The sequence below is a fragment of the Podarcis tiliguerta genome (genome assembly GCF_965153285.1).
Source record: "Podarcis tiliguerta genome assembly, chromosome: Z".
NCBI classification, from domain to species: Eukaryota; Metazoa; Chordata; class Lepidosauria; order Squamata; family Lacertidae; genus Podarcis; species Podarcis tiliguerta.
The window spans coordinates 9,876,255-9,900,973 of NC_139553.1; the positions used below are offsets into that span (position 1 = coordinate 9,876,255).

The window sequence follows — 24,719 nt, forward strand, 5'->3', positions numbered from 1 at the left end:
TGCACTTTAAATGCTCTTGTATGCATCAAATAAAGGAATGAATGAATGTGCAGGGTGTCTTTGTTCAAAGGGATTTATCAAAAGAAAAAAAGAGATTTAAGGGCAAAGTTTGGCCATATACCAACAATACAAGGAGCTATCTAGTACTCACAATAAGGCAGTTAAAGTTGGTCTACTCTTCATCACTTGGGATAACATTTGGGTTTCACATGATGAAATGCCCCAGTTATACATCACTCCTTAATAACTTGAAACCACTTTACCTGCGAGATTGCCTTGTCCCACACATGCCCACTCGACTGCTTCAGTTGGTGGAATTGGCACTAAGTACCACAGGTACCACATAATAAATACCCTAGCCATTGAGATCATATAGGCACCTTCACCTTTACTCTTCAGTGCCTGCTTAAAACATTATTGTTTAGGTACGCCTACCCACATGCTTAGAAAGTTGAAGTAATTTAAATCTGTTTTAGTATTTTAACTTTTGAATGTTTTGAAGTAGGGCTGGGAATTTTTCATCATTTTACTGCTTCTTATCTTTTTGTGCACCATTTTGAGGGGGGTTTTCTCCATTTTAAGCAGTATATAAATTTCATTCAACACTTAAATGAATAATAATTATTATATGTCTTATTTACAAATTTATAATCTGCACTTTCATAAACACATAGCAAGACAGAGTACAACATATAAGGATAAAATGATCCAAAGATCCATAAAAACATAAAGATATATTATAATTGGGTAAAGGAAAAAAGGAAATCATATTTCAAAGGCCTGTCTAAACAAGTTTTCAAAGGATGCCTGAAGGAAAGGAAGGGTGGTCATTACTATTATTACTAGTATTTAAAAAGTTTATTTATTATTCATTGGATTTGTATATGGGCTTTCTTCCCAGTTTCAAGTACAAAGACATAATATAACATTCAAAATTGGGGTGGCGGTGGAGACTTCCCTTGCGTGTTGGGTAATTATTATACAAAATCAGCTAATGTACTGTTTATATTTCGGATAGGTTTTGCAACAAGTGTGAATCTGGTTTATCCCCGCGGATGTTAGGCACCCAAACCAAACCGTTTCAGTGTCCCCAACCAAGCAAAATACTTTGAATGCCTTAGAGACGCTGGAGCGGGTTCAAATGGGGGAAGATGTACAGAGGAAACGTGCCAAAAGGCAGAGCATCGGGGCTCTCAGAGGGGCTATGCCAGGGAGGCGGGCACCAGCCGCTAGGAAGGAGGAGTTTGCCAGCCGCCAGTCGGCTTTCCTTTGCAAGCAAACACACCATTTATTTTTGTTTGCTTATTTCACAGCGATAGCCACATCTGGAAAGGTGGCGAACAAGTGGCCGAGGAAAGGGAACCGCAGCCTTGGAGCAAGGGCTAGTAGCAGCCATGGGCAGGTGCGCTAAGATGGCAAAAATGCCGATGGAGTGGTTTGTTCAGCGTTGCCAGACTCTCCTCGCGGCGTCTGGCTCGGCGTTGCGCCAGGGATACTTGACTTTGCCGCTGGTAAGTTTGACATCACTACGTTGCAAAGTTGAAGAGCGAAGGGAGAGCCGAAATTGAGCAAAAGCAGGCGAGAGCCACAGGGGAATTCCCACAGCATGACGTCGCACCTCTCTTCCCCGGCATTAAAAGACAAACTTTAAACTTGGCGGGGCGAGGGGTGGAGAGAATGTGGCTATCATATGGGTTTAAAACAAACAAAAATATTTCCCTTGAATTTAATGATCGTGGGGTTTCCTCAAGTTAAGTTTTACTCAGGAGTAGATCCATTGAACTCAATGGAGCTAGGTTAGTTGCGTCCATTTTCAATGGGTCTACTCTGAGTAGGGCTGCTAACATTGGACGCAGCCTCATGAGCCAATGTCTGAAATAAAAAAAAATATAGCTTCTCTCTTTGGAAGAATAAAACCATCTCAATGCTTTTGGTTCTAAAGTCTTGAAAAATTAATGCTGTTTCTTGCAAAGATGATGTTGGCTAAGGACGATGCATCTCTGGCAAATTGCCATGGACATAGTTTTGTTTTACAGTGCAATTTCTATTCGGAAATTAGCTGGGTTTTATAGGGTTTGTTCCCTGGGTGTGTTTGGCTTGTGCAAAAGTTCACTGCCAATTGCAACTTTTCTTTGATGGTGTTGTAAAAGGTAAATAAGCTGCCCTATCAATAATAAACTTGAAAACTATTTTAATGCATCAAAAGAATTCCTGGTTTAATTTTTACTGAGGTTTTAATGATTTCACAAAACATAAAATTGCAGTTAATTTTTTGTGTGTCTCTTTCTCCCCATTGGGGATTATGCAGCGTACAAATGAGTTTAACGCAGAGGTGACCCACCCCACGGCATCAGGAACAGGACTTTGCAAGCATGCATAAGGGTGGTTATGCTAGATGTATTTAAAAGGTTTCAGTTCTGCCTCCCCATTTCTGTGGTGGAATAAGAAACTCCTGTGTTGCTCTATGGCAGGGATGAGGAACAACAGATATGGCTGCAGTACCATTCTCCTCATTCCTGTCACTGGCCATGCTGGCTGGAGCTGTTGGGAATTGGAGTCCTAATACATAGGGAGGTTAGAGCTGGAAATGGATCGAAAAATGACAGCCAAAATGAGGAAGTGGCCAGAGGAAAGGTTTGTTGAGACAAAAGACGAATAAGTAGCAACATGATAGAGGTGTATGGCAAGGAGAAAGTGGACAGAGAATTTTTCTCTCTCACACACACAATACTAGAACTCAGAGACATCCCAGTGAAGCTGAAGATCGGAAGGTTCAGAACAGACAAAAAAAAATAGTACTTCTGCTCCCAAAATTGGGTCTCCAGCTGTTGTTGGACTACAACAGCATCCCTGACCACCGGTCCTTCTAGCTGGAGACCCAAGTTTGAGAAACATTGATTTGAATTTGCTCCCAAAAGAGGCAGTGACGGCCACCAACTTGGAAGGCTTCAAAAGAGGAGTAGACAAATTCACGGAGGATCAAGCTATCAATGGCTACTAGCCATACTGGCTATGTGTTGGAGGTAGTATGTCTCTAAAAAGCCGTTGCTGGGAATCACAAATGGGGAGAGCACTGTTGTACCTGGGTCCTGCTTGCAGGCTCCCATCAGGCACCTGGGGTTGGTCACTGTGAGAACAGGAGGCTGAAGTAAATAGACCTCTGGTCTCATCAAACAAGGCTCTTCTTATGTTTTTATGTCACAAGTTCTCCCCCCCTGTGGTGTTATTAAACAAGCACTGTTTCCCCGTCTCCCAGACACATTTCCTGCTTTTCAGAATACTTCAATGACCTGTATTTACATTGTCTAAGTTTGGAGGCCTATTCAGCTGATGTATGATCTGGTTTCTTCTCCCCACCCCACCCCTCCTCCAGGTTATGAGTTTCTCTTTGCTAATGTATCCAGTGCTGAGAACCCTTGTCCTCCATTTGCACTCTGCTGTTACTGGTAGCTATATTCCTGGATCTCATTCAATTGCACTCGTCAATTGCCCCAACGAACAGACTGCTAGAGACATTGCAAGGTAGGGTGACTTGACACATTCTTGGCCCAAGCAGGTCAATGAATAATTGAAATATACTAGTTTGTTGACGTATTGAGTGGCTTGTTTGTGCTGTTGTTACATACAGCTGAGAACATTCCACTCTTTATTCAGAGGTTAAGAGATCAAGGTGGGATGGGAATGAGCTTCTACAGAGCAGAGTCATATTTCTCTTATACAGAGCTAGACCATTTGTCTAACTAGCTCTCAAGGATCAGAAGTGAGGGGAGTTATAGGCCAAGAATAAAGTCTAGGTCTGTGGAACAATATTCCTGTCAAGACATGACAGGAACCCACTATCTGCACCTTCCAGAAACAATTGAAGATTTTTTTTTTGTTGCTACAGGATTTCTCAGCAGGATAAATGGGTCTTTACCATGAATGTCCATTTGTTAGTGTTTTATTCTTGTTTTAAATGTATTTGAGTTTTGAGTTTTATATGAATTGCCTTCAGATGGTGGTTTAGAAGGTGATTAATAAATTAGGAGGAAGAAGAGATGGAGGGTCACAAATTCATAGCCCTGCTCCAAGACGTCACCCTATCAAGCCAATATTCATAAGGACTAGAATCTTACTTCTAAAAACAAATGTGAATTTGGCACTTGTGTGGTATGGTAGCTGAATCTTAAGACACAGATTCAGCATCAGACCACATAAGCCTTGCCTGTAAGTTCCATAAAGGGGACGTGGCAAGCAGATTTGAAAAGTCAGAGAGGGGAAATTCCACATGTCCGAAATCTAGCGTGATGGGATTACACCCAGCTTCTGTTTCTGAGTTTGAATGGTTCTCTGTTTCAAGCACTCTCTGCCAATGAAATGTTTACCAAGCAAAGCAGAGCTCCCTGGAGCACCTCTGTATAAATAGAGAAACTTCTCTCCACCCCACCTTTTGCCCCATAAGCAGAAAGGAAGTACGAACAGCCTGTTTTGCCCAGAAAATACAAACATGTTGTGGCAGCCTCTCCTTTCCAATATGAATATTCATCCCTTTCTGCTACCAGTCATGTTTGCTTGCAGTTAAGAGTGAGGCTTGATGTGCAATAGTAGAGCATCGGCTTTGCATGCAGATGGTCCCTGGTTCAATCCCCAGCGCCTCCAGGTGGGGCTGGGAATGACTTCTGCCTGCCTGAAATCCTGGAGAGCTACTGCCAGTCAATGTAGATAATAGAGAGCTAGATGAATGCATAGCAATCTAAGGCAGCTTCCTATGTTCTTTTGGGGTCTAGGGCCATAGCTCAGAGGCAGGGCATCTGCTTTGCATGCAGGAAGTCCCAAGTTTAATCCCTCCAAGCTGGGCTGAGAATGATTCTTCTCTGAATCCATGGAGAGCTGCTGCCAGTCAGTGTGTAGATGATGCTGGACCGATGTTCTAACTCAGCAGAAAGCAGATTCTTGTGTTCCTGTTCGTGTGTACATGTCACGCACAGTGAGCAACTCCTGAACTCAGATGGTGAGCAATGATAAGTCTGGCTCTCAGAAGGAGCCACTGAGAAAGAGGAGAGAAGAATCGACATGTTTGGAGCAACTCTGAGGTTCACAGGATTACAACAAATCTAAGGTTGTTGTTTCTTTAAGCGATGGGTGGCAAAATCAGTAGCCATGGTATTTGCAGCATCCTGGGACTTTGCCTGAGTAAATCCCACCTATAGGAAGCTGTCTGAAAGAGAAAATCCACTGGAGGAAAAGAGGTCACAGTACAAACAACAGCTGCCTTTTTATCCTACCCTTGAAAAAGGTCCCACTCTTCACTGCTTCTGTGTATGGGAAAGGAAATAAACTTATTTCCATGCATCCCCCACTGTGGAGGTTTTGACTGTCTGGACTTTGCTCTTAAAATGGTGTGCTAAGCGCAGCTCTGATCATGATCCAATATGTGGATTAAACATTGTTCAGTCCTTTTGGGAACAGGGTGTTTTTGCGAACAGGGTGTTTTGGCGCATCCACTGTCTGCTTAAGCAATGGTGTGTCATGACACTCCCCTAAATACACAACCTAAAATTGCATAAGGGGCACACACAGAAAATGTCTGTCAAGACAGTTGTTTATTATCACTAAGGACTAGTGTTGTTTATTATCATTAAGGATCAGGCAGGACTACTGCAAAACAAAGAACTTTGTTTAAACAAGCTTTCTTTAACTCCTCTCTTTCTCTGATCCTCCTGTTCACTCTGCATGCTTTCTGAGTTGAATTACTTCCAGGTAGCTTTCTCTTAACCTATGTCTTCCTTTTGTGAGAGCCAGCGTGGTGTAGCCAGTGTGGTGTAGTGGTTAAGAGCGGTAGTCTCGTAATCTGGGGAACCGGGTTCGCGTCTTTGCTCCTCCACATGCAGCTGCTGGGTGACCTTGGGCCAGTCACACTTCTCTGAAGTCTCTCAGCCCCACTCACCTCACAGAGTGTTTGTTGTGGGGGAGGAAGGGAAAGGAGAATGTTAGCCACTTTGAGACTCCTTAAAGGGAGTGAAAGGCGGGATATCAAATCCAAACTCCTCTTCTTCTTCTTCTTCTTGTGTCACTAAGTTTCGCATGCTGACCACTGTCCTAGCTCTCTTACTTAGTTCCACATACATTAATGCATATTTCCTTTTATAACTTTAACCAAATAAAATTATTATTACAGTTAACTATATAGTTTTAAAAGTCCATATACCCCCGTGAATATGGACCCTAAATCGGCAGCGTACAGAGAGTTGTTAACTGAAACAGAAAACCAGTTAAAATTGAAAGACTTTAATGAAGTTAGGGAGAACGTAACAGATTGGTAACAATATTTTCAGCTAAATGGAATGTTTAAGAATGATAAAAAGATGGGATTTGAGTATGAAATTTCAACTTTTCAGACAGAAATAATAGAAAATGATACGAAATTATTATCTAAAATGTACAATCTGTTGCTGGAATGGGAAACAAAGGATGAAGAGGTCAAATCAGTCATGAAAATGATGTATAGATGGTACTTAACTACAGTTAAATTAGAAAAAAAATGTATAAAACTAGGGAAAGCAAGTGTTGGAAATGTAAAGCAACAGAAGGGACATTTTTGGTAGGATTGTAAAATTATAAAGAAATATTGGGAAATGATTTATAATGAATTGAAGAAGATGTTTAAAATAACCTTTCTCAAAAAACCAGAAGCTTTCTTACTAGGTATTATAGGAGTGCACCTACCAAAATTACAAAAGAACTTGTTTATGTATGCTACAACAGCTGCACAGACTTTATTAGCACAATATTGGAAAGACGAAGGTGTCCCATTCAAAGAAGATTGGCAAGTTAAACTAATGCACTATGCTGACATGGCAAAATTGACGATGAAATTAGTCCCCTTGCAGAACTCAACATGGAGGAAGATGAGGGCAAAACTAGAATTATTTCGTTCTGACCACTCCCTGCTTTCTGCCCCACTGCTGTCCTGATCACCACTCCTCAGGAGGAGCTCAGCAGCCTGACTATGGTTTAAGCCATTTGGCATGCAGCACAAAGTTTGCCTATTTATATTCCCCAGGCATTCCAAGGCACAGCATTGCAGTGGGAGTATTAGCAGCCAGTACTTTCTTGATCATCTGACTGTAAATGGTGGAATATAAAATGCCCTGAGATCTATAAATAGAATACAGAAAACAAGCTTATTCAACTCTGGGTGAATTTGAGAGAGAAAAGTGGGAGAAAGCAAATTCCAGACTAGAGATTATTTGGGAAGGGATTGCAAATAATTCCAGGCTCCATAATAGAATTATATAAATGAATGCTAAGGCTGCCTTTGAAACACTGTGCCTAGTTTTGGTTGCCCAATCTGAATAAGGATATCATAGAGCTGGAAAAGGTGCAAATAACACCAGCCCAAATGATCAAGGGGTCGAAGCAACTCCCCTAAGAAAAAAGGCTACATCAATATTTTTTCCTTAGTTTATTTAAAGTAACATGAGGATTGTGATATAAAACAAATGTGGGGGAACTTTCCCAAGCTGAGGGCCACATTCCCTTCTAAGCAATCTTTCGGAGGCCACATACCAGTGGAGGGAAGGGCCAGAGACAAAAGTAGGCAGAGGAACAAATGCAAATTTTACTTTTGTACAGTAGGCTGCTTTCTGCTATACAATCTCACACACCTCTGTATCCTCCATCCAATAAATCAAGAGGCATGGTCAGAGTTCGAGGACACATTCCAGCCAGGCAAAAACACTCAAGGACATTGAGGGCAGGGCCAGTGAGGGATGTGGCTGGGGAAAGAGAAGGTGACTAGGGAACCTGGGGAATGTCCTAAGGGCCAGATAGAGAGATGTCAAGGGCCACATTTACTCCTCGCCAGGCCTGAGGGTCACCACCCCTGTCATATCACAAACCTGATGGCACTGGGAAGCCAGTTGCAAGGATACTTACATGCTGATTAACCTCTTTCTGTTTCTCCTAGGGCAATTATGGAGAGAAAACTGGCTGCTTGCGTGAATATCCTCCCCAAGGCTTCATCCATGTGAGTCAAGAACCAAACCCATTTGACCACTCTGGAAGAATCATGTGTGATTGTACGTCTCTGAGGATACTCTGCATGTTTTGTTTGGTTGTCTGTAATTTTTAAGCATACTTTCTTCTTGGCTTTTCGTATAGGTATATTTGGAATGGAGAGATAGAGGAAACTACAGAGATACTTCTGGTAAGTGCAGTGGTGGCTGGTCCATTAAAGTGAATGGGGCACTGAACCCCCACCCTCATCCTGCCCTCAGCCAGCCCTAACCTGCCTGCCTCCTTCCTTACAACTAGTCCAGTTTCCTCCCTCTCCCCTTTAATCTCACTGTTGCCCCTTGTAGAACTTAGCAGAAAGGGTGGGGGACAAAACTAGATGGAAACAAATTATTTTGAATCCCAATATCAAATTTTACTATCATTCATGATTTCATTTCAGCTTTGTCCATCTACAAAGTGGTCTGCTTGGCTACAGCTTCATAAATAGACCTTATCATCAATGCATTGTAGTGATGCCTAATCCACATATCTTCCCTTTCTGTTACAGCTGATGAAAACAAGGACCTCCAAAATCAATGAGTTGTCAGAATATATCAGGTGAGGTTTCTTATGTGGCTGGTTTGGTTTGTTAGTTGGTTTGTTTTTGCAGTGGGGCAGGGACACGACACAGCTTAAATCTGTCCCAAAGAGTTGCTTGCAGCCAGTGATGGCTGGCTCCTATTAGGACTGGTAGGACAGAAGGCAGGGAGCCCAACAGCAGGTGGTGCCAGAGCAGCAGAGCCAACGGCCATCCTCCTCCCTGCTGAACTCTACAAGGGCAACACTGAGACTAAGGAGGCAGAAGCTGTAAGCCAAGGCCACCCCTTAGACTGGTTGCAGGTAAGAAGGCAGGGCTGGCTGAGAGCAGGCTGAGGGTGATGGTGCAGTGCCCCATTCACTCTAATAGACCAGCCTCCTCTGCACTTATCAAAAGTATCTCTGTAGCTTCCTTTTTATCTCCATACCAAATACAGTGGTACCTCGGGTTAAGAACTTAATTCGTTCCAGAGGTCTCTTCTTAACCTGAAACTGTTCTTAACCTGAGACACCACTTTAGCTAATGGGGCCTGCTGCTGCTGCTGCCGTGCTGCCACCGCACGATTTCTGTCCTCATCCTGAGGTAAAGTTCTTAACCCGAGGTACTATTTCTGGGTTAGCGGAGTCTGTAACCTGAAGCGTCTGTAACCTGAAGTATCTGTAACCCGAGGTACCACTGTATACCTATACAAAAAGCCATGATGAAAGTCTCAGCTTGGTGAAGCAGTGCTCTGTAAATAGAAGCTGCTCTGTGACAAGTTTAAAAGTCACACACACAAAGTTATCAGATGGACAAGCCAGTCCTCAGAGTAAGGTGGCCCACCCACTGGGCACACTCTGGTTGTGGCCCTCTATGCTGAATACCAAATCTGCAGCTGGTTGCAGGTTTGAGAGGGCTCCCTCAGGTTTTTTAGGAAGTGATAACAGCCTGAAAGCACTCCCAAGCAGCTACTGACTGCCATTGTGATTTCCCACAATGCAGTGTTACTCCAGGGCATTATGGGAAATGAAAATGACTGTTTGTTGTAGACCCACCTGACCAGAATGTAGGAGGTGGGTGGGGCCCACATTGACACAAGTGGGCACTGCCATGATGTTGAGGCCTTGTCAGCTGCCCTAGGATACCAAGAGCTACACCAGGCCTGACCAGATCCCACACATTCATGGTACCGTTGAGTGAAAAGCACAAGCACGGTTTTGTCACCCTGCAGTCTTCTAATACAACAGTGGGAAGCCCACCAGCTGTGGGCCAGATTTGGCCCACCAGACCTCCCAATTTGGCGCATTAATCAGTTTTGCCCATGTCACACCCATCAGCCTCATACCTGAGGTCATATGGATGAGATAGAGATGCAGGGAGTTCAATCCTGCTTGGTTACTATCTTCCCACTCCTGTTGGCCAACCGTCCATCACCTGACATGATTGACAAGTGCGTGGGCCTGCTGGCTGGAGCTTTATCTTCCCCTACTGTACCAAAATGCTCCTGCACACCTGTTCTGATATGTGGCTCATATACCCCTTTTACCTGTAGGAATTCCATTCTTTCTTCATAGTAAGATGCAGATAATCTGTGCATTTCTTCCCTCAGCTCTTTGCATCCATTCGCAATCCCTGAATTTATCAGCCTGCTCATTGACCAGGGAAACCCGGCCTATTTAAAATGGATGGAGGAGAGTATCCCGTATGATTAGCCGTCATCATCCAGAAGATGCTTCTGGACAGACTTTCCCAAAGGACTTGTGGATATTGCCAGCTACCATAGCATGACAGTCCTCTCTTTTCGCAGACATGGTCAAGGTGGAAAAGCAACTGAGAATGCTCCGTTAGTGGTTCTGAGTTGCATGAGAGCGGGATCCTCTCTGGAAGAAACAGGATCTTTTCGTTGCAACTTGCTCAGTCTTGCAGTTTTGGTTTAACATTTTGTGGCTATAATTCTCCAAAGAAAGTAGCTGTACAAGAAGCAAAGTCTGAAATGTCTCCTAACATCCAGACAGGCTTGCACAGTTGCCTCTCTCACATGTTCGCTGGTATCTCAGAAACCAAGAAAATGGAGTTTTAAGGAATTCGGTGAACAAGAAGTAGCAGTGTGAGCCAACCCTAAGATTTGGTTTGGACCCTGATTAGGTGCTTTGGAAAACAGCTCAGTCTGAGACACTTCATGGGTTGCCCAATTTGGCTTGGGAGGTACACAAGTCTGCTTCATTTCCACCCACTCCGTTCACTATTTCGGGGTGGCAGGGGAGGGGAGGCTATAACTTTGTTCGCTTTTTTGCAAAAGTGGGTGAAATTTACAGGCATTGCCATGGATAATTTACAAGCATTGCAATACCAAATTACAAGTAAAGAGGTCAAAGGGCTTTTGTACTAGACACTGTTAGAGACTGACTTTTAAAAACAAACAGAAACACCTATAATTTCTTATTTTGGGGAGAAGTGAGTGAAATTTGAAGCCATGTTAATCCCTTATGAGTGCATGACACTTACTCAGAGATGGTTTTCCTGCAAGGACAGCTGCCACAGGTTGGGCATGTGTAAAAAAGGAATCAAGACCTTGATGTTGGGAAAGATTGAGGGCACAAGGAGAAAGGGATGACAGAGGACGAAATGGTTGGGCAGTGTTCTCGAAGCTACAAACATGAGTCTGACCAAACTGCGGGAGGCAGGGGAAGACAGGAGTGCCTGGCGTGCTCTGGTCCATGGGGTCACGAAGAGTTGGACACAACTAAACGACAACAGCAACAACAAAAAGGAACCAACCTTCTTTGGTGTTTTGTCAGCAATTGGGTCTGAAAATTGCAGACAAGAGATAGGTGACTCTGAATCAGAGATCTGCCAAATTGCAGACAAATAGGTTCAGGGGTTTGGTGGTTTGATTTTGGGGTGGGAAGAATGAAAAAAGGATTATCTTTCTAATAGGCTTCAGGGGTTCCCACTTCAGCTTGCGCCCACCTCTGTGGAAAATATTAATCACCTCCAAAAAAGCTGAAAACCTTCTCACTCTTTAAATTCCCTATTCTGGCTTCTCCCTAAAAATAAAAATATATAAGCATCTCTTTCTCTTTCTCTTTCTCTCTCCTCTGAAAAACACTACTCACTTCCAATTCCATTTGCCTAGACATAAGTGGATTTTGTCTGTGCTCCTTGCACACAGCTAATCTCATCAAATTCAATGGGTGGCTGCAAATAGCTTCCATCTCATTCCAAAATGGCAGCCTTTCCCGGCCTGGTGTCCTCCAACATGCTGTCCTTCTTCTTCATGCTGGCCGAGGCTGGGAGTCCAAAAGATATTGGAGGGCACCAGGCAGAGGAAGGCTGGCACAAAGGCTTGCACGATCATTTTAAGTGCATGGGAAATTCCTCTTTAATCCACTGTCAGTCCATTATGTGATAAAGCTCCTACAACATCTGGAAATGGATTATGCTCTCTTCCCCTCCTCAAAGTTATTAGAGCTATAGTAGCAAAATGACATGGGGTGTGTGTGTGAAACTAATCTGTTTATTCCCCCACCCCTTAAAATGTAGTTGTCATTCTCTACTCAAAAACTGAGAATTGAGGGGCAGAGGAATTTTTTTTCTTGGTTCTGCTACCAGGAACAAGCCCAGCTGATTTTTCTAACTGGGAAGGGGGGGGGGTGGACAGTTCAGTGCAGTTGAAAACTGGCAGATGTGCAAAGGATTGATCTATGACTGCCCTATAAGCCACCTTACGCCTTGTCACAAATGTGTTGGTTTAAGAACATTTCTACCCCACCTTTTTGTTTAGAAAGCAAACACTTCAGACAGCTTATGGCACTGAAAATTTAAATACTGTAGCCAACGAACTATCTCCCTGCCTGCTAGTGTTGGGCAAGAAACACATGTATCCAACTAACGTCTGAATAATGCTTTCTGAAAGCACAAGGGTAGAGATCTTGAAACCTTTCAGATATTGCCATGCAGTGGCGTAGCATGGGGGTGCAGGGGGGGCCGGCCGCACCGGGCGCAACATCTGGGGGGGGCGCTCGCACTTGCAACTCTCTGCCCCTACCTGGCTCACTCACTCTCTCTCACTGCAGTGCTGGCTGTGTGAATCCGATCCGAGCCGCCGGGTCACTGCCCACTGTGGGGGAGGGGGTGCCAGGCGTGCGGTGCGGAGAGAGCGCGAGGGACTATCTGGGGGAGGGACAGTGCAGCGGGGGGGGCGCAAATTACTTGCCTTGCCCCGGGTGCTGACAACCCACGCTACGCCACTGTTGCCATGCTAAAGCTCCCATCATCACTGGAAGCAGCGTCCCATCAACATGCAGGGGACATTTGCTCTGCCCTTTGTCTACCACAGCTCAAGGGCTACATGACCATGTGGGCAACCTCCTGAGGGCCATATGCCACTGGTGGACAGGGCCAGATGCAAAAATGGATGGAAAAATGAATGTAAATTTCATCTTTGTGCAGTCAGCTAATTTCTAAGTGCACTCACAAATACCCTCCTGTGGCCTCCATCCAGGCAGGCAAGATGCATTATCAGAGCTCGAGGACACGCTGTGCCCAGGGAAAAACACTCATGTTATGAAACAAGGGTGTGGTCTGAGTATAGCTGTCAAGTTTTCCCTTTTCTTGTGAGGAATCCTATTCGGAATAAGGGGATTTCCCTTAAAGGGGGGGGGGGAATTGACAGCTATGGGTCTGAGAAGACTCCCAAGGGTCAGAGAGAGAGATATGGAAGGCCACATTTGCCACTTCCCCCACCCCACCCTGGCCTACATTTTTCCTTTGTTTATGCCTTTGCCTTGTTCCTTCCTTCCCACTCAACCCAGGATATCCCACCTCCCTTCTGGTCTCTCCCCCCCCCTGTGAATATCCCCACCCCCAAATCCATCACCTCTGCCAAACATCTCACTTTGCTTAGTGTGGCAGAACCCCGTCTCCATCCCAAAAAACACGAATGCCGTGGTGAAGTTGAAAAAAAAAACACACCACTTTATTTTTAATAATAATTGTACATCTGTCATATTAATTACAACTTGAATATAACAAAACAAAAGGTCAGTCATTAAAGAGCAGCAAGTTGAAAGACTGAATCTTTTCTCTCTCTGGTTTTAATAAGAAGGTGCACAGAAGCATTAAGAACATCAATCCAAGCTAATGTAAAAAGAGAGAGAAAATCCCTCGCGAGGGGGGGAATGATATTTTTAGAGCCCCGCCTTCCCCCCCTCTCTCACTATGGCAGATTAGTCTGCTCTCTTGTGGGGCCTAGATTTAAGTCGTGCAATGAGAAACGTGCAAATGCAACCACATTCAGATCTCTCTGCAAATTACTGGTAATGATAACAGATTCTTAACTTCAAAACAAAACAAAACAAAACAAAAAACAAAACAAAAGTCAGTGCTTGGTCATTTCAATGTGTCATCCACAATGCTGTGCCCAGTACTTTTTTTCAGGTAGAACTTGCCAGAACTCAGTTTTGGCACCTCTCAGGTGGGTGCCATTGCCATTCTAAGAGAATGAAGGTGCGGTTCGTGGTGAATTCCAGCACCTCTTTTTCTTCAAAAATAGCACTGGCTGTGCCTTTCATTGTCAAGGAGAATGCTAGGAGACAGAAGCAAGTCTCTTTTTTTGGTCTCCCTCATTTTGAGGAAATGTCCCCTTTTCAAATCTTCCCTGTAGTCAAGAGTATATTGGATGGTGTGCATACTAAACCTCAGGTGTCAGTGGCAATTCCCCTCCCCTTCCCAGAGCTACAGTTCCCAGAGTTCCCTGTGTAAAGGGGGTTAATTGTGGAACGCTCTGAGAACTGTGGCTCTGGGAAAGGAATAGGTGTCTCCTAATCGATCTAAGCCCCCTTAACAAACCACAGCTCCTAGAAATCTTTGGGGAAAGTCATGGCCATTTAAAGTGGCATCCACATGAATATGGCCTGTATTTGAATTTAGAGGTGTTCTCCCGAGAGAGCCTTGTGGGATGGAGAACCCTTGTTGGAAACTGAAGGGAGCTCAGCTAACTCCAAAATGGTGGTGCTTCTCCCCTGCTTTGTTTTAAAATTCCTGACAGAGATCATTCTGTCACACCTGCACTTGAAGTATTAAACCCACAGACATTGGTGCAAAAGCCGGTCATCAGTGATTTGGCTCCATAACAACATTAGCACCGCCTAGTGGTTCACAGTTAATAGCACAATGAGCTCCACTGTGGGCAGTGGATGCCAGACAACACTGAAAATAAAACATGTTAATATCAAGTCTGTAGTTCTAAACATGCTTCTTTTGGAGGAAGCTCCAAAAGTAAGTTTTCCTCAGAGTAAGCCTACTGAAGTTAATGGTCCTAGTTTAGGGCAGAACCCTAACCCTAGATCCACCAAGATCCATCAGACTACAATGTGGCTGATCTCTGGCTCGGCTGGGCTATGTTGGCATAAGCCCCAGCCCCGGCTCAGCCAGAGATACACCAGCTTCATAAGTCCCTCACCCCAGCTGAAATGCACAAGGTGGATCTTAAGCCAGTATGAGACCTGAAAAGGGGTCATTCTGCGAAAGTGGGGGGGGGGGAGTACCATTGACAGCTTGGTCACATGACCTGGCAGACTGTCGTAAGGTAAGCTGGCAAAACTCAAACTCTGTTTTAAAGCCTCCTATCCCCTGTGCTTTGGCTTAGACTGGCTCAAATAGTGGTAGCCTCGCTCCCGAACAGAGTTCGGATCTGGCTTACTTTACACCACCCTCCCATACACACGATTGCTCCCTTAGTCATGCTCATTAATTTCAATGGGTTTACTCCGAATTAAACTTAGTTGACTACCTCCCAGTGGGTCTTACCACCAAGTAGACTTGAATGGGACGGCATTGCTCTCATGTGGTTTTAGATGCTGTTGCTCAGCCAAATCTCATTTGGTTACATGGTGTCTTCATGAAGCTGACTCAGATCAAAGGGAGAAAGCTTTGCCTACACTCAGATTTGGCTTCAGACACTATTGCTCAGCCAAACCTCACTAGCTTATGTGCTGCCAACACGAAGCCAAATCGCTTTATTTCTGACCCCTTTTCATATGAGCGAAAGTGTGGACATGCTTTTAGTGTACTATTTGATTAAAACTGGATAGGACTGCCAAGGAGAAGATAAAAATTGCTTCAGGAACCAGATCCAACCCACAGGCTGGAAGTTGATAATAATAATAATAATAAATATTTATACCCCGCCCTTCCCAGTTCAGAAAACTGGGCTCAGGGCAGCTAACAACAAATTTAAAACACTCAATTGATGCAACAAAAAACAACATAAAATACAGTATACAATGTGAATAACAATAAATTCAGGATTCAAAAATCAATTTAGGGGGGAAATCCATCCAATAAACATTAGATGATCACCAGGGCTAGCTGGCAAAATTAGTCCTATTTGGGCCAGCGAGGAGACCGGGGAGAATTAGCTGTGGGATCCCAGAGCAGGTGAACTTCATAAAAAGGGGAGGGGGAGGGAAGGAAGGGGAATAAAAGATCAAGCTAGGTTCAAATTGAAAGCCAGGCGGAATAGCTCTGTCTTACAGGCCCTGCGGAAGGAAGTTAAATCCTGCAGACCATCCCTCCTGCAGAGCAAGCAAATAGTAAAGTAATAAATTTGATTCTTCCCGCCTCATTGTGATTTGGCTCCATAATAACACCATGCAAGCTAATGAGGTTTGGCTGAATTATGACACCTGAAGCCAAATCAGAGCAAAGGCAGCAATGCCCCCTGCCATCACTCTGATTTGACTTCATCACAACACCATGTAAAGCAATGAGATTTGGTTGAAAAATGACATCTGAAGCCAAATCAGGCTTCCTCTTCCCACACTCAGGAACTGCTGGTTTGAAAAATGGCTCCTTGCAGCAACAAGGAACACAGTTGTCCGGCAAACTTTACAGTCCCCACCACAAAAATCAGATAAGAGTCCCAACTTTTCAGCCTACAGACAAGGTGTCAGATTTGAGATGGGGGGGGGGGCAACTTTTGGCTCAGCCCTAGCTAATACTGCTTTACCTTCATGGATGACTATATAAGCAAATACCATCAACTTTCACACATATAGCTTCAGACACACAAGAGAGGTTGGGTTGCGCCACATTCACCCCCAATTCTCCTCCTGCTTCCTCCTGAATCTTTGTAGGATGCTCAGAATGGAACATTTTTTCCCCCAGTTGATTCTACCTGTCTATTATTATTGCCTCTTCCTCCCTGCCTCCTCTTTCCCTGGCCACCCAGCTCCTCCTCAAAGACTTGTCATATTGCACATACATATCAGAGCTATAATCTCAGGCCTTGCTTGCACACACACAATAGAATCAGAGTGGTCCAGTTGCAAGGCAGAATAATTAACTGGACCACTGCAGGCATAGAGTGAATTCCATAAAAAATAATCCCATATGTTCTATATCTATATTTCCCTCTTTATATCTCCCCATAAGTAAAAAACTAGCTGGCTAAGACTCCCTGATATTCTAACTTTCTGCTTGGATGGAATTGTTCCATATGGAGAAGCATTCAAATATGTGTTCATCCACCTGTCTTGCAGTCTGTATTGGTACAGCCACATCTGTGGACAAACACTGGCTCCCTTGCCCTGAAAACGAGATGAGCGCTGTACCCCATAGTCACCTTTGACTGGACTTAACTGTCCAGGGGTCCTTTACCTTTTTTTATCTTACAGTCCATCCTACCACATTAAAGTTCTACCACCTCATTCTCCTGTATATGCAGACCAGGCCTCGTTTGTGCCATTTTCTCACAGGACACATGGAACCTGGTCTTCCAAAAAATGCAGGGTCAGCCAGTTATATTCACAGCAACCAAGCACATTCACAACCAGTGCCGGATTTACTATAAGCTATAGCTTAGGGCCCCACTCTCTTGGGGGCCCCCCAAAAAATATTAAAGAAAAAAAACTGGATGTACATGTCCAAAAAATAAAATAAGTAAAGTAAAATAAAATAAAATACAATAAAACTTACATACAGCAACAGTGGCAAATGGCTTTAGATACCCATTAGGTCCATAAATTACAATATAGCATATATTCAACACGAAAAACAGTGACAATTGGTTGTTGACAAAGGACAGCTGGACATATAAAGGGCCCCATTACCTTCAGTAGCTTAGGGCCTCAAATCCAGCCCTGTTCACAACACAACAGGCTGAGATTCCTGCATTGCAGAGGGTTGGAATAGATGGCCAGCTCTGTGATTCTCTGTCATCACTGACCAGCTATACCCTGTTCTCCCATATATCCCAGTTAGTCCCCTCAGCACAGCCAAGGGGTTAGATAAGCTTTAAGCGAATCTTTTATTGAAAGTCTCCTCAACTCTACAAGCTTAAACCAATTTAACTCTCAACTAAGGAACAGAAGTCCTGCATGAGACTACGAACCTTCAACAAATATTCCCTCACTGCCTCTCAGAACCACCACCCGCAAAGTTGGGCGGAGGAGAGTTATGGCTGTCAAAACTGGTTTTGAACCAGTTTCAAATGCATAGCATAGATAAGCGGGTTCAAGGGACACTGGAGCCTAAAAGCAGCTTTGGCTGAACAGACATCAAATGTAAGGCAGTTAAAAGCATGGCTGGGCTAAAAGCTTTTTTTGCAGGCACCGCCAATCAGCTGTATTTACAATGCACTGTGCTCTGTGGGCACTGATGCTAATTGGCCAGGGCTTGCAAAGTATCACCCAGAGTTATGCAATTCCCCAACAATCAGCTGATCATTGCATTGGCAAGAAACAGGTCACCAGTGGGAGAGACTGCCCACTTTTCAAACTTGGCTTCTGTGGGTGGAGGGTGGATCTTTCCCCCACCCCCATTCTTAAATCTTTCTGTCACTTCATCCTCGCTGCCAAGAACAAGGAGCCACCCCTGCTTGGTTAAGCAACCTGGACAGTTTCGTCCCATCCCAAAATGGCAGCATCAGTTTCCCTCTCTGCCTGTTTGAAAGAGAAGAGTCCTTCTGGAAATGGCAGGTATTGTCCTTCTTTCGACAAATAAAATACATTGTTTGTACCCATTCACTCCTTCCCTTGTAGAGAAGCAGTGTCACAAAGCAACATGATTCCATTTAATCTGTAGCAAAAATCATTCTTTCAACGAAGCCTACTTGAAGGCACCTCATCAAAGTATTACCCAAACCCCACCCCAGAGTGCCCAAAATAAGCACACTGTAGCTTACATCTGATCGCACGACTCCTCTGAGTTTATTTCCCCAAAACTCTTTCCTTTCTCAAGAGCAAGCCACCCCAGACACTCAGTAGGGTGTAGTGCCCTCCCATTCTATCAGGTACTCAACTTTGCCATCTAGGGTCACCCTACGGGCTAACACTTTGTACTTCTCCCCACACACCATCCTGCCAGCAGCGCCAAAATAGTTGTTGATTGATGATCTGAGGTAGGATGATGAGTTGCCTTCACTCAGGCTCCCGAAAGCATGACCCTGGGTGGGGTTCTCTGGGCGATCTGGGACACCGGTTGCCTCACTTTCTTCTGAGGAGCAGCCAGGTGTGGCCTTCTGGGGGCTCTCTGTACATTTCTGCTTCGTCTCAATAGTTGTGTAGCTTCTGCATGCCATCTTACGCTTCCGGCTGCCCAGGTTCCTTCTAGGTAATATGTAATAATATTATTAGAATAATAATAATGAATTTTTATTTATACCCCACCCTTCTCAGTTCAGAAAACCGGGCTCAGGGCAGCTAACAACAAATTTAAAACACTTAATTGATGCAACAAAAAAACCAGCATAAAATACAGTATAAAACGTGAATAACAATAAATTCAGGATTCAAAAATCAATTTAAAGGGGAAATCCATCCAATAAACATTAGATGATCACCAGGGCTAGCTGGCTAAATTAGTCCTATTTGGGCCAGCGAGGAAACCAGAGGATAATTAGCTGTGGGATCCCAGAGCGGGTAATCTTCATAAAAAGGGGAGGGGGAGGGGAGGAAGGGGAATAAATATTAGAATAATATTGCTAAGTTACGGCTGTGGTTGTTTAGCTGACAGATGGTTTGGGACAGAAATGGGGACTCTGTGGGCTGCCAGATGGACTACAGCCCCCATCACCCCTCCAAATTTAGAACACATCTTTCCATAATAGTTAGCTGACCCCCCATTTAAAAATTGTTATATGGTTTTTATTGCATGGTTTTATGTATGGCTGTTGTTAACTGCTCTGATATGTTTTCAAGAATAGCGCCTAGAAATACTTCTACAAATAAATACATATAAGAATCTGGAGGGCCAAAGGATCTCCATTTGCACGTTAAACGAATCAATTAAAAACTATTCCAAATTACGAGTCCCACTTAAGTAAGTGCTTAACTCTTAAGTAAGTACATATACATGTTGCATTTTGATGGGCAGATAGGCGTGCTTATAAAAACAGCAGGTGTTAAGCGCCATCTTTAAAGTAAATAGCAGACAGCCCACACTGAACGCAAAAACGGAAACAGAAGATAGCCCCTGGCCTCCCACCTTGTTTCATAGGACACGCTGGTTGCGGCTGAACCTGAAGTACTGGCAGCATCTGTCGCCCCATCCACATCAGAAAAGAAATTATGGCTCGAGCTTCCGCTGGGGAAAAAGCATGAAAGCGTGAGCAGGGAAACAGTCAAACTGCACTGAGCAACAGCTTAAGCAGAGGCTCTGTCACACAGTGTATGTCATCATCATATAAAAGAGTGCTTCTGAACAAGTGTCTGCAAACCTTGCTTTGCCAAGTTTTCACCTGGGAATGGACCTCTCTCTCCCACCCCCCCATTTGTGGAAAGCCTTCCTGCAAGATATGCACCTGTTTCCATCATTATCAACTTCCAGAATGAATTTGGAAACATTCATGCTTATCTGGGCATTTGGAGGCATACACAGGCATCAATCATACTCTTCTTGGGTACCCAGGAACAACGTTTTTAATCATAAATGCTCCTGGGGTATTTTAAACTGCAATTGTTTTTTTGCACGTTTTAACTTTTTTGGGGGGTGGGAATTGCTTTTAAATTATGGATCTATTTTCTGCCCTAGGCTCCTTTGGGAGGAAGGCTAGGATATAAGTTTAAAAAGTAAATAAAAGCAAAGCATGTGGTCTTCCACTGGGCTATGCCTCCCCCCACCTTCCAAAAGCCTTGCTCCAAGCCTCGCCTGGTCCTGTGTAGCAGACAACTGTTACCTTTTCGAGCTCTGCATTTCGTCCACATTGAAGTCAAAGATGCTCGCCAGGTGATGGTTTGTGCTCCAAGCAGAGGCAAAATCAGTCTGAGAGTCGGGATGTGAAGAACAGAACGATGACAAAACAGAAACCTCCATTACAAATATATACAGGTATTATCAAGGAGAGGTGGGGAGTTTGATCTCAACGGCAGACAGGATGCTTATATCTCTCACACCTTATGGGCTAATTTTAACAGATGGATGGGGCTGCCCACTTGCCAATCCAGATGTCATAGTGACATCAGGTGTGCCTTTTTTGTGTGCACATGATCAAAGGCATGGTGTTTTGCAATTGCCACCAAACAGCTGACAGTCAGCCCTTCCAGAGCTTTGCAAACACTAACCATCTGATTGGTTGCAAAGCATGCAAAGTACCATGCATGGAACTTTGTGGGTGCTTGCAACCCACCCCCTTTTGACCCAGCCACACCTGACACTGCATGCCCTCACACCTGACACTGCATGCAGTATCAGGTGCACAGAGCTGAGCTGGAACGGCCTGCTGGGTCAAATGGGGGTGGGGGAGAGGGCTGGTGGGCCTGATGAGGCCCAAAGCTCTCTCTCTTTCTCGGCTAGATTCCTCCACCCTTTGTGCCTTAACAGCAGATTTAAATAGCCTGAAACAGAAGCATGCCAACTGCTGCTCTGAAGCCTCTGCTTCCCCTAAAATTGTTCCTCAGCCCCCCCACCCTTGTGAAGCCATTGGTGCAAGCACACAAGCTCCCATCCCATTCTGAAACACATCTCACATACGTACAGTCAAACCAAACACATGTCCTTCCCATTCACCCTTGCTTGCCTCCTGCTTCCGCCCCCTCCCTCTGTCATCTCCAGTGTCAAATTTTAGACTGTAAGCTCCTCGAGGCAGGGAGCTAAATTGTCACCATTCTGCACTGTGCCAGGCAAAGTGGTGGCGCTGTCCCGTGTGCTAATAAGAGCAAGCTCATTCTCTGAGCACTGATCTTTACATGGCCAAAACAGCACAATAGGGAGATAACAGCAAGCTCAGGGGAGCCTGAAATATTTGAAGAAGTATGAAAAATATTGGATGAGAGGGAATCTTAAGAGGAACCCATAAACAGCTCAGTGAGAAAGCATGCTGAGTAGGTATGGAATGATGCCTGAGTGCTGGAAGGCAAGGGGAATGGAACACCAGATAAGAAAAGAAATTGAACGGAGTAACTGGAACACTGAACAGAAGCACTCCACACTGCAACATTTTACTGCAGGTTCCACTTGTTTTTATGCGGAATGCTGAAGTATAATGAGGACTGAGCATGCTCAATGGTCATGGGATGCTGACTGACTGTGGAAGCAGGGCAAGGTTGGGGTGGAAATGCAGCGAGATGCTTTGGAAAAGGGCATATCTAACTGGCACTGTGAACAGCCCAAGAACATCAGCTGCCGCTAAGAAGAAAACCATTATTCAGCCACTCTGGTTTGAGTAAATCAGGAAATCTGCAAAGAACCACATGGGGGGCTGAGTGAGGGGCAGTTTCTTTTCTTCAAAAAATAAAAATAAAGAAACTAACACTGGGAATCGCATCATCTAAGAGGAACTTTGACTTTTTCCCCTTCTTCTTCTTCTTCTTCTGCTGCTGCACATTGTGCGGTGTCGAACTGCGGAAAAACAATATTGGAAGAATTGACAGATTTAGTATACTTTTGATGTAAGGTTTTTGGTTTTTCTTTCCCATGCTGGTTGCGTTCTCATTTTTCACCTCCATAATAGCTGGGCAAAATGGCAAGATTTGCACCATTCCTTCTCTGCATATCCAAATAACCTCCTTCCCTACAGATCCTTGCAGCTGCTCTGATCAACAGGCAGCAGACCTTTTTAGAACTTCCACCACCCTCAGAAGTTCAGAGAGGGCCTTCTCTGCAGCAGCCCCTGAGTTGCGGAATTCCCTCCCCACAGAGGTGCAGCTGGAACCTTCATTACATAGCTTCCATCATATGCTGAAGACACGCCCCTTTACCCTGGCCTTCAACATATATATAGGATGCGCCCTACTGTTGTGACTGTAATTTGCAATAGTAAAAATACTATTGTATTTTTTAAATTGTTGTAGCCCACCCTGGGACCTTATGGCAAAAGGCAGGTAAGAAATCTAATTAGTAAGATTAAAAGAATGGCAGTAATAATGCTGATGACTGAATACACATAAAGGGATTCTAAGTTTGGAAGCAGGGGGTAATAGCTATTCACAGTGACACAGGAAGCACCAAGGTTTGCTCTTCCAGATGTTGTGGGACTCCAGCTCCCATCATCCTTGTCCATTAGTCATGCTGGGTAGCGCTGAGCGGAGTCGAAGTCCAGTAATTAATTATTATTATTATTATTATTATTATTATTATTATTATTATTTATTTGTACCCCGCCCATCTGGCTGGGTTTCCCCAGCCACTCTGGGCGGCTTCCATAGAAACCAAAAAACACTAAAATATCATACATTAAAAACTCCCCTGAACAGGGCTGCCTTAAGATGTCTTCTGAATGTCAGGTAGTTGTTTATCGCTTTGACATCTGATGGGAGGGCGTTCCACAGGGCGGGCGCCACTACCGAGAAGGCCCTCTGCCTGGTTCCCTGTAGCTATACTTGGGAGCAGCACCAGTCAATCTCTGATTGACACTGACTGGCAGTGGCTCTCCAGGGTTTCAGACATGGAGTCTCTGTCACAAGAGACTAGGGCCCTGCGGGACTTGACATCTTTCCGCAGGGCCTGCAAGACAGAGCTGTTCCACCTGACCTTTGGTTTGGACTCAGTCTGACCCTTATGTTTCCCTCCCCTTGCAGTTTTGATTTATGGGCTACTTTTAAAATGAGGCTGCATTTTAAATTGCATTTAACCTGAATTTTAAATTGGGGGTTTTTCCTATTATGTTTCTATTAATTTTACTGGTGTTAGCCACCCTGAGCCTAGCTCTGGCTGGGGAGGGCGGGGTATAAATAAAATTTATTTAATATTATTATTATTATTATCTCCCAGCCCAACCTGGAGATGGCAGGGATTGAACCTGGGACCTTCTGCATGCAAAGCAGGTGCTCTGCCACTAAGCTATAGCCTTCCTCTGACATTCATGACCCTAGAGTAAACACAGGGAAAGGGGCACCTGTAGACCTGGGCAATATGGTGATAGATAAGTGAAGACTGGTTTGAAATCCGCATCGTAATCACTGGTTCAGAATATTTGCCCTGACTATAATATAAACTGCTCAAAGCCAGAGAATGCTTTTGTCTGTTGCTCTTCCTTTTATCTGTTGCCTCCTGCAGATGGCAGCAAACCACATCACAGGCACAGACCAGGAACTTTCCTCTGTCTAGAATGCCATGAGATTCTCTTACAAGCAGGCTGGCAGGTGCTGGAAGCCTCTCCCCCCCCCCATGGGGTTAATCTGAATTCCAAAAACAATGAAATAAACCTGTTGTTTAAGCCTCTTCTTCCCCAAGTTCCCTTCCTCTTTCCCTCCTTCCCTTCTCTCCCTCTCTTTTCCCCCGTGTCCAAGATTCCACCTAAACATTAGGAAGAACTTCCTGACAGTAAGAGCTGTTCGACAGTGGAATTTGCTGCCAAGGAGTGTGGTGGAGTCTCCTTCTTTGGAGGTCTTTAAGCAGAGGCTTGACAACCATATGTCAGGAGTGCTCTGATGGTGTTTCCTGCTTGGCAGGGGGTTGGACTCGATGACCCTTGTGGTCTCTTCCAACTCTATGATTCTATGATTCATGCCCTTTGTGTCTCCTCTTTTGCAGGGGGCAGGGTGTGCACTTGTCTCTGTCTCCCCCCCCTCCCCAAATTATGCTCTCCCATTTTAAAGAGGGCCCTACCCTGGCTCATGTGATCAAGAGTGACAAGGGGGCTCACTCAGCTGAGGCACAGAAAGGCTTCCTGTGCCTCAACTGACCCATTTAAAGAACACACACACCCGTCCCTCCTCTGGTAGGG

General features: G+C 44.5%; 2 protein-coding genes and 2 long non-coding RNA genes across 7 annotated transcripts in view; 3 read left to right on the forward strand and 1 right to left on the reverse strand.

The window, feature by feature from the left end:
* LOC310669367 overlaps positions 1-11,624 on the forward strand; it is a 235,446-nt gene extending 223,822 nt beyond the window's left edge. Inside the window, exon 2 of the long non-coding RNA XR_014507144.1 lies at positions 11,325-11,624. This is a non-coding gene — a long non-coding RNA (uncharacterized lncRNA). The remainder of the gene's footprint in view (positions 1-11,324) is intronic.
* Positions 1,057-11,624, forward strand: LOC310669327 (protein CutA homolog). Of its 2 annotated transcripts, XM_083423214.1 has the most exons (6): positions 1,072-1,511; positions 3,374-3,522; positions 7,949-8,008; positions 8,143-8,188; positions 8,546-8,595; positions 10,164-11,624. In XM_083423214.1, the coding sequence occupies exons 1-6, from the start codon at positions 1,395-1,397 to the stop codon at positions 10,264-10,266; spliced, it is 525 nt and encodes a 174-aa protein (XP_083279340.1). In that variant the 5' UTR covers positions 1,072-1,394; the 3' UTR covers positions 10,267-11,624. The 2 variants fall into 2 exon arrangements, with proteins under 2 accessions (XP_083279341.1, XP_083279340.1); XM_083423215.1 differs by lacking the exons at positions 8,143-8,188; positions 8,546-8,595 and having other exon boundaries at positions 1,057-1,511; positions 10,164-10,463.
* On the forward strand, positions 3,534-5,546 carry LOC310669371. Its single transcript, XR_014507148.1, has 2 exons — positions 3,534-4,146; positions 4,177-5,546. It is a non-coding gene; the product is annotated as an uncharacterized lncRNA (long non-coding RNA).
* Positions 11,625-13,505: 1,881 nt separating the features above from the next.
* Positions 13,506-24,719, reverse strand: part of PHF19 (PHD finger protein 19) — a 38,964-nt gene continuing 27,750 nt past the window's right edge. For 2 of the 3 annotated variants that reach the window (XM_083423090.1, XM_083423091.1), the window contains 4 exons: positions 22,306-22,393; positions 20,733-20,818; positions 20,042-20,140; positions 13,506-19,164 (listed from right to left, as the gene is read on the reverse strand). In XM_083423090.1, the coding sequence (XP_083279216.1) occupies positions 18,816-19,164; positions 20,042-20,140; positions 20,733-20,818; positions 22,306-22,393 (622 nt within the window). In that variant the 3' untranslated portion in view covers positions 13,506-18,815. The remainder of the gene's footprint in view (positions 19,165-20,041; positions 20,141-20,732; positions 20,819-22,305; positions 22,394-24,719) is intronic. The other variant, XM_083423092.1, reaches the window with a different exon arrangement.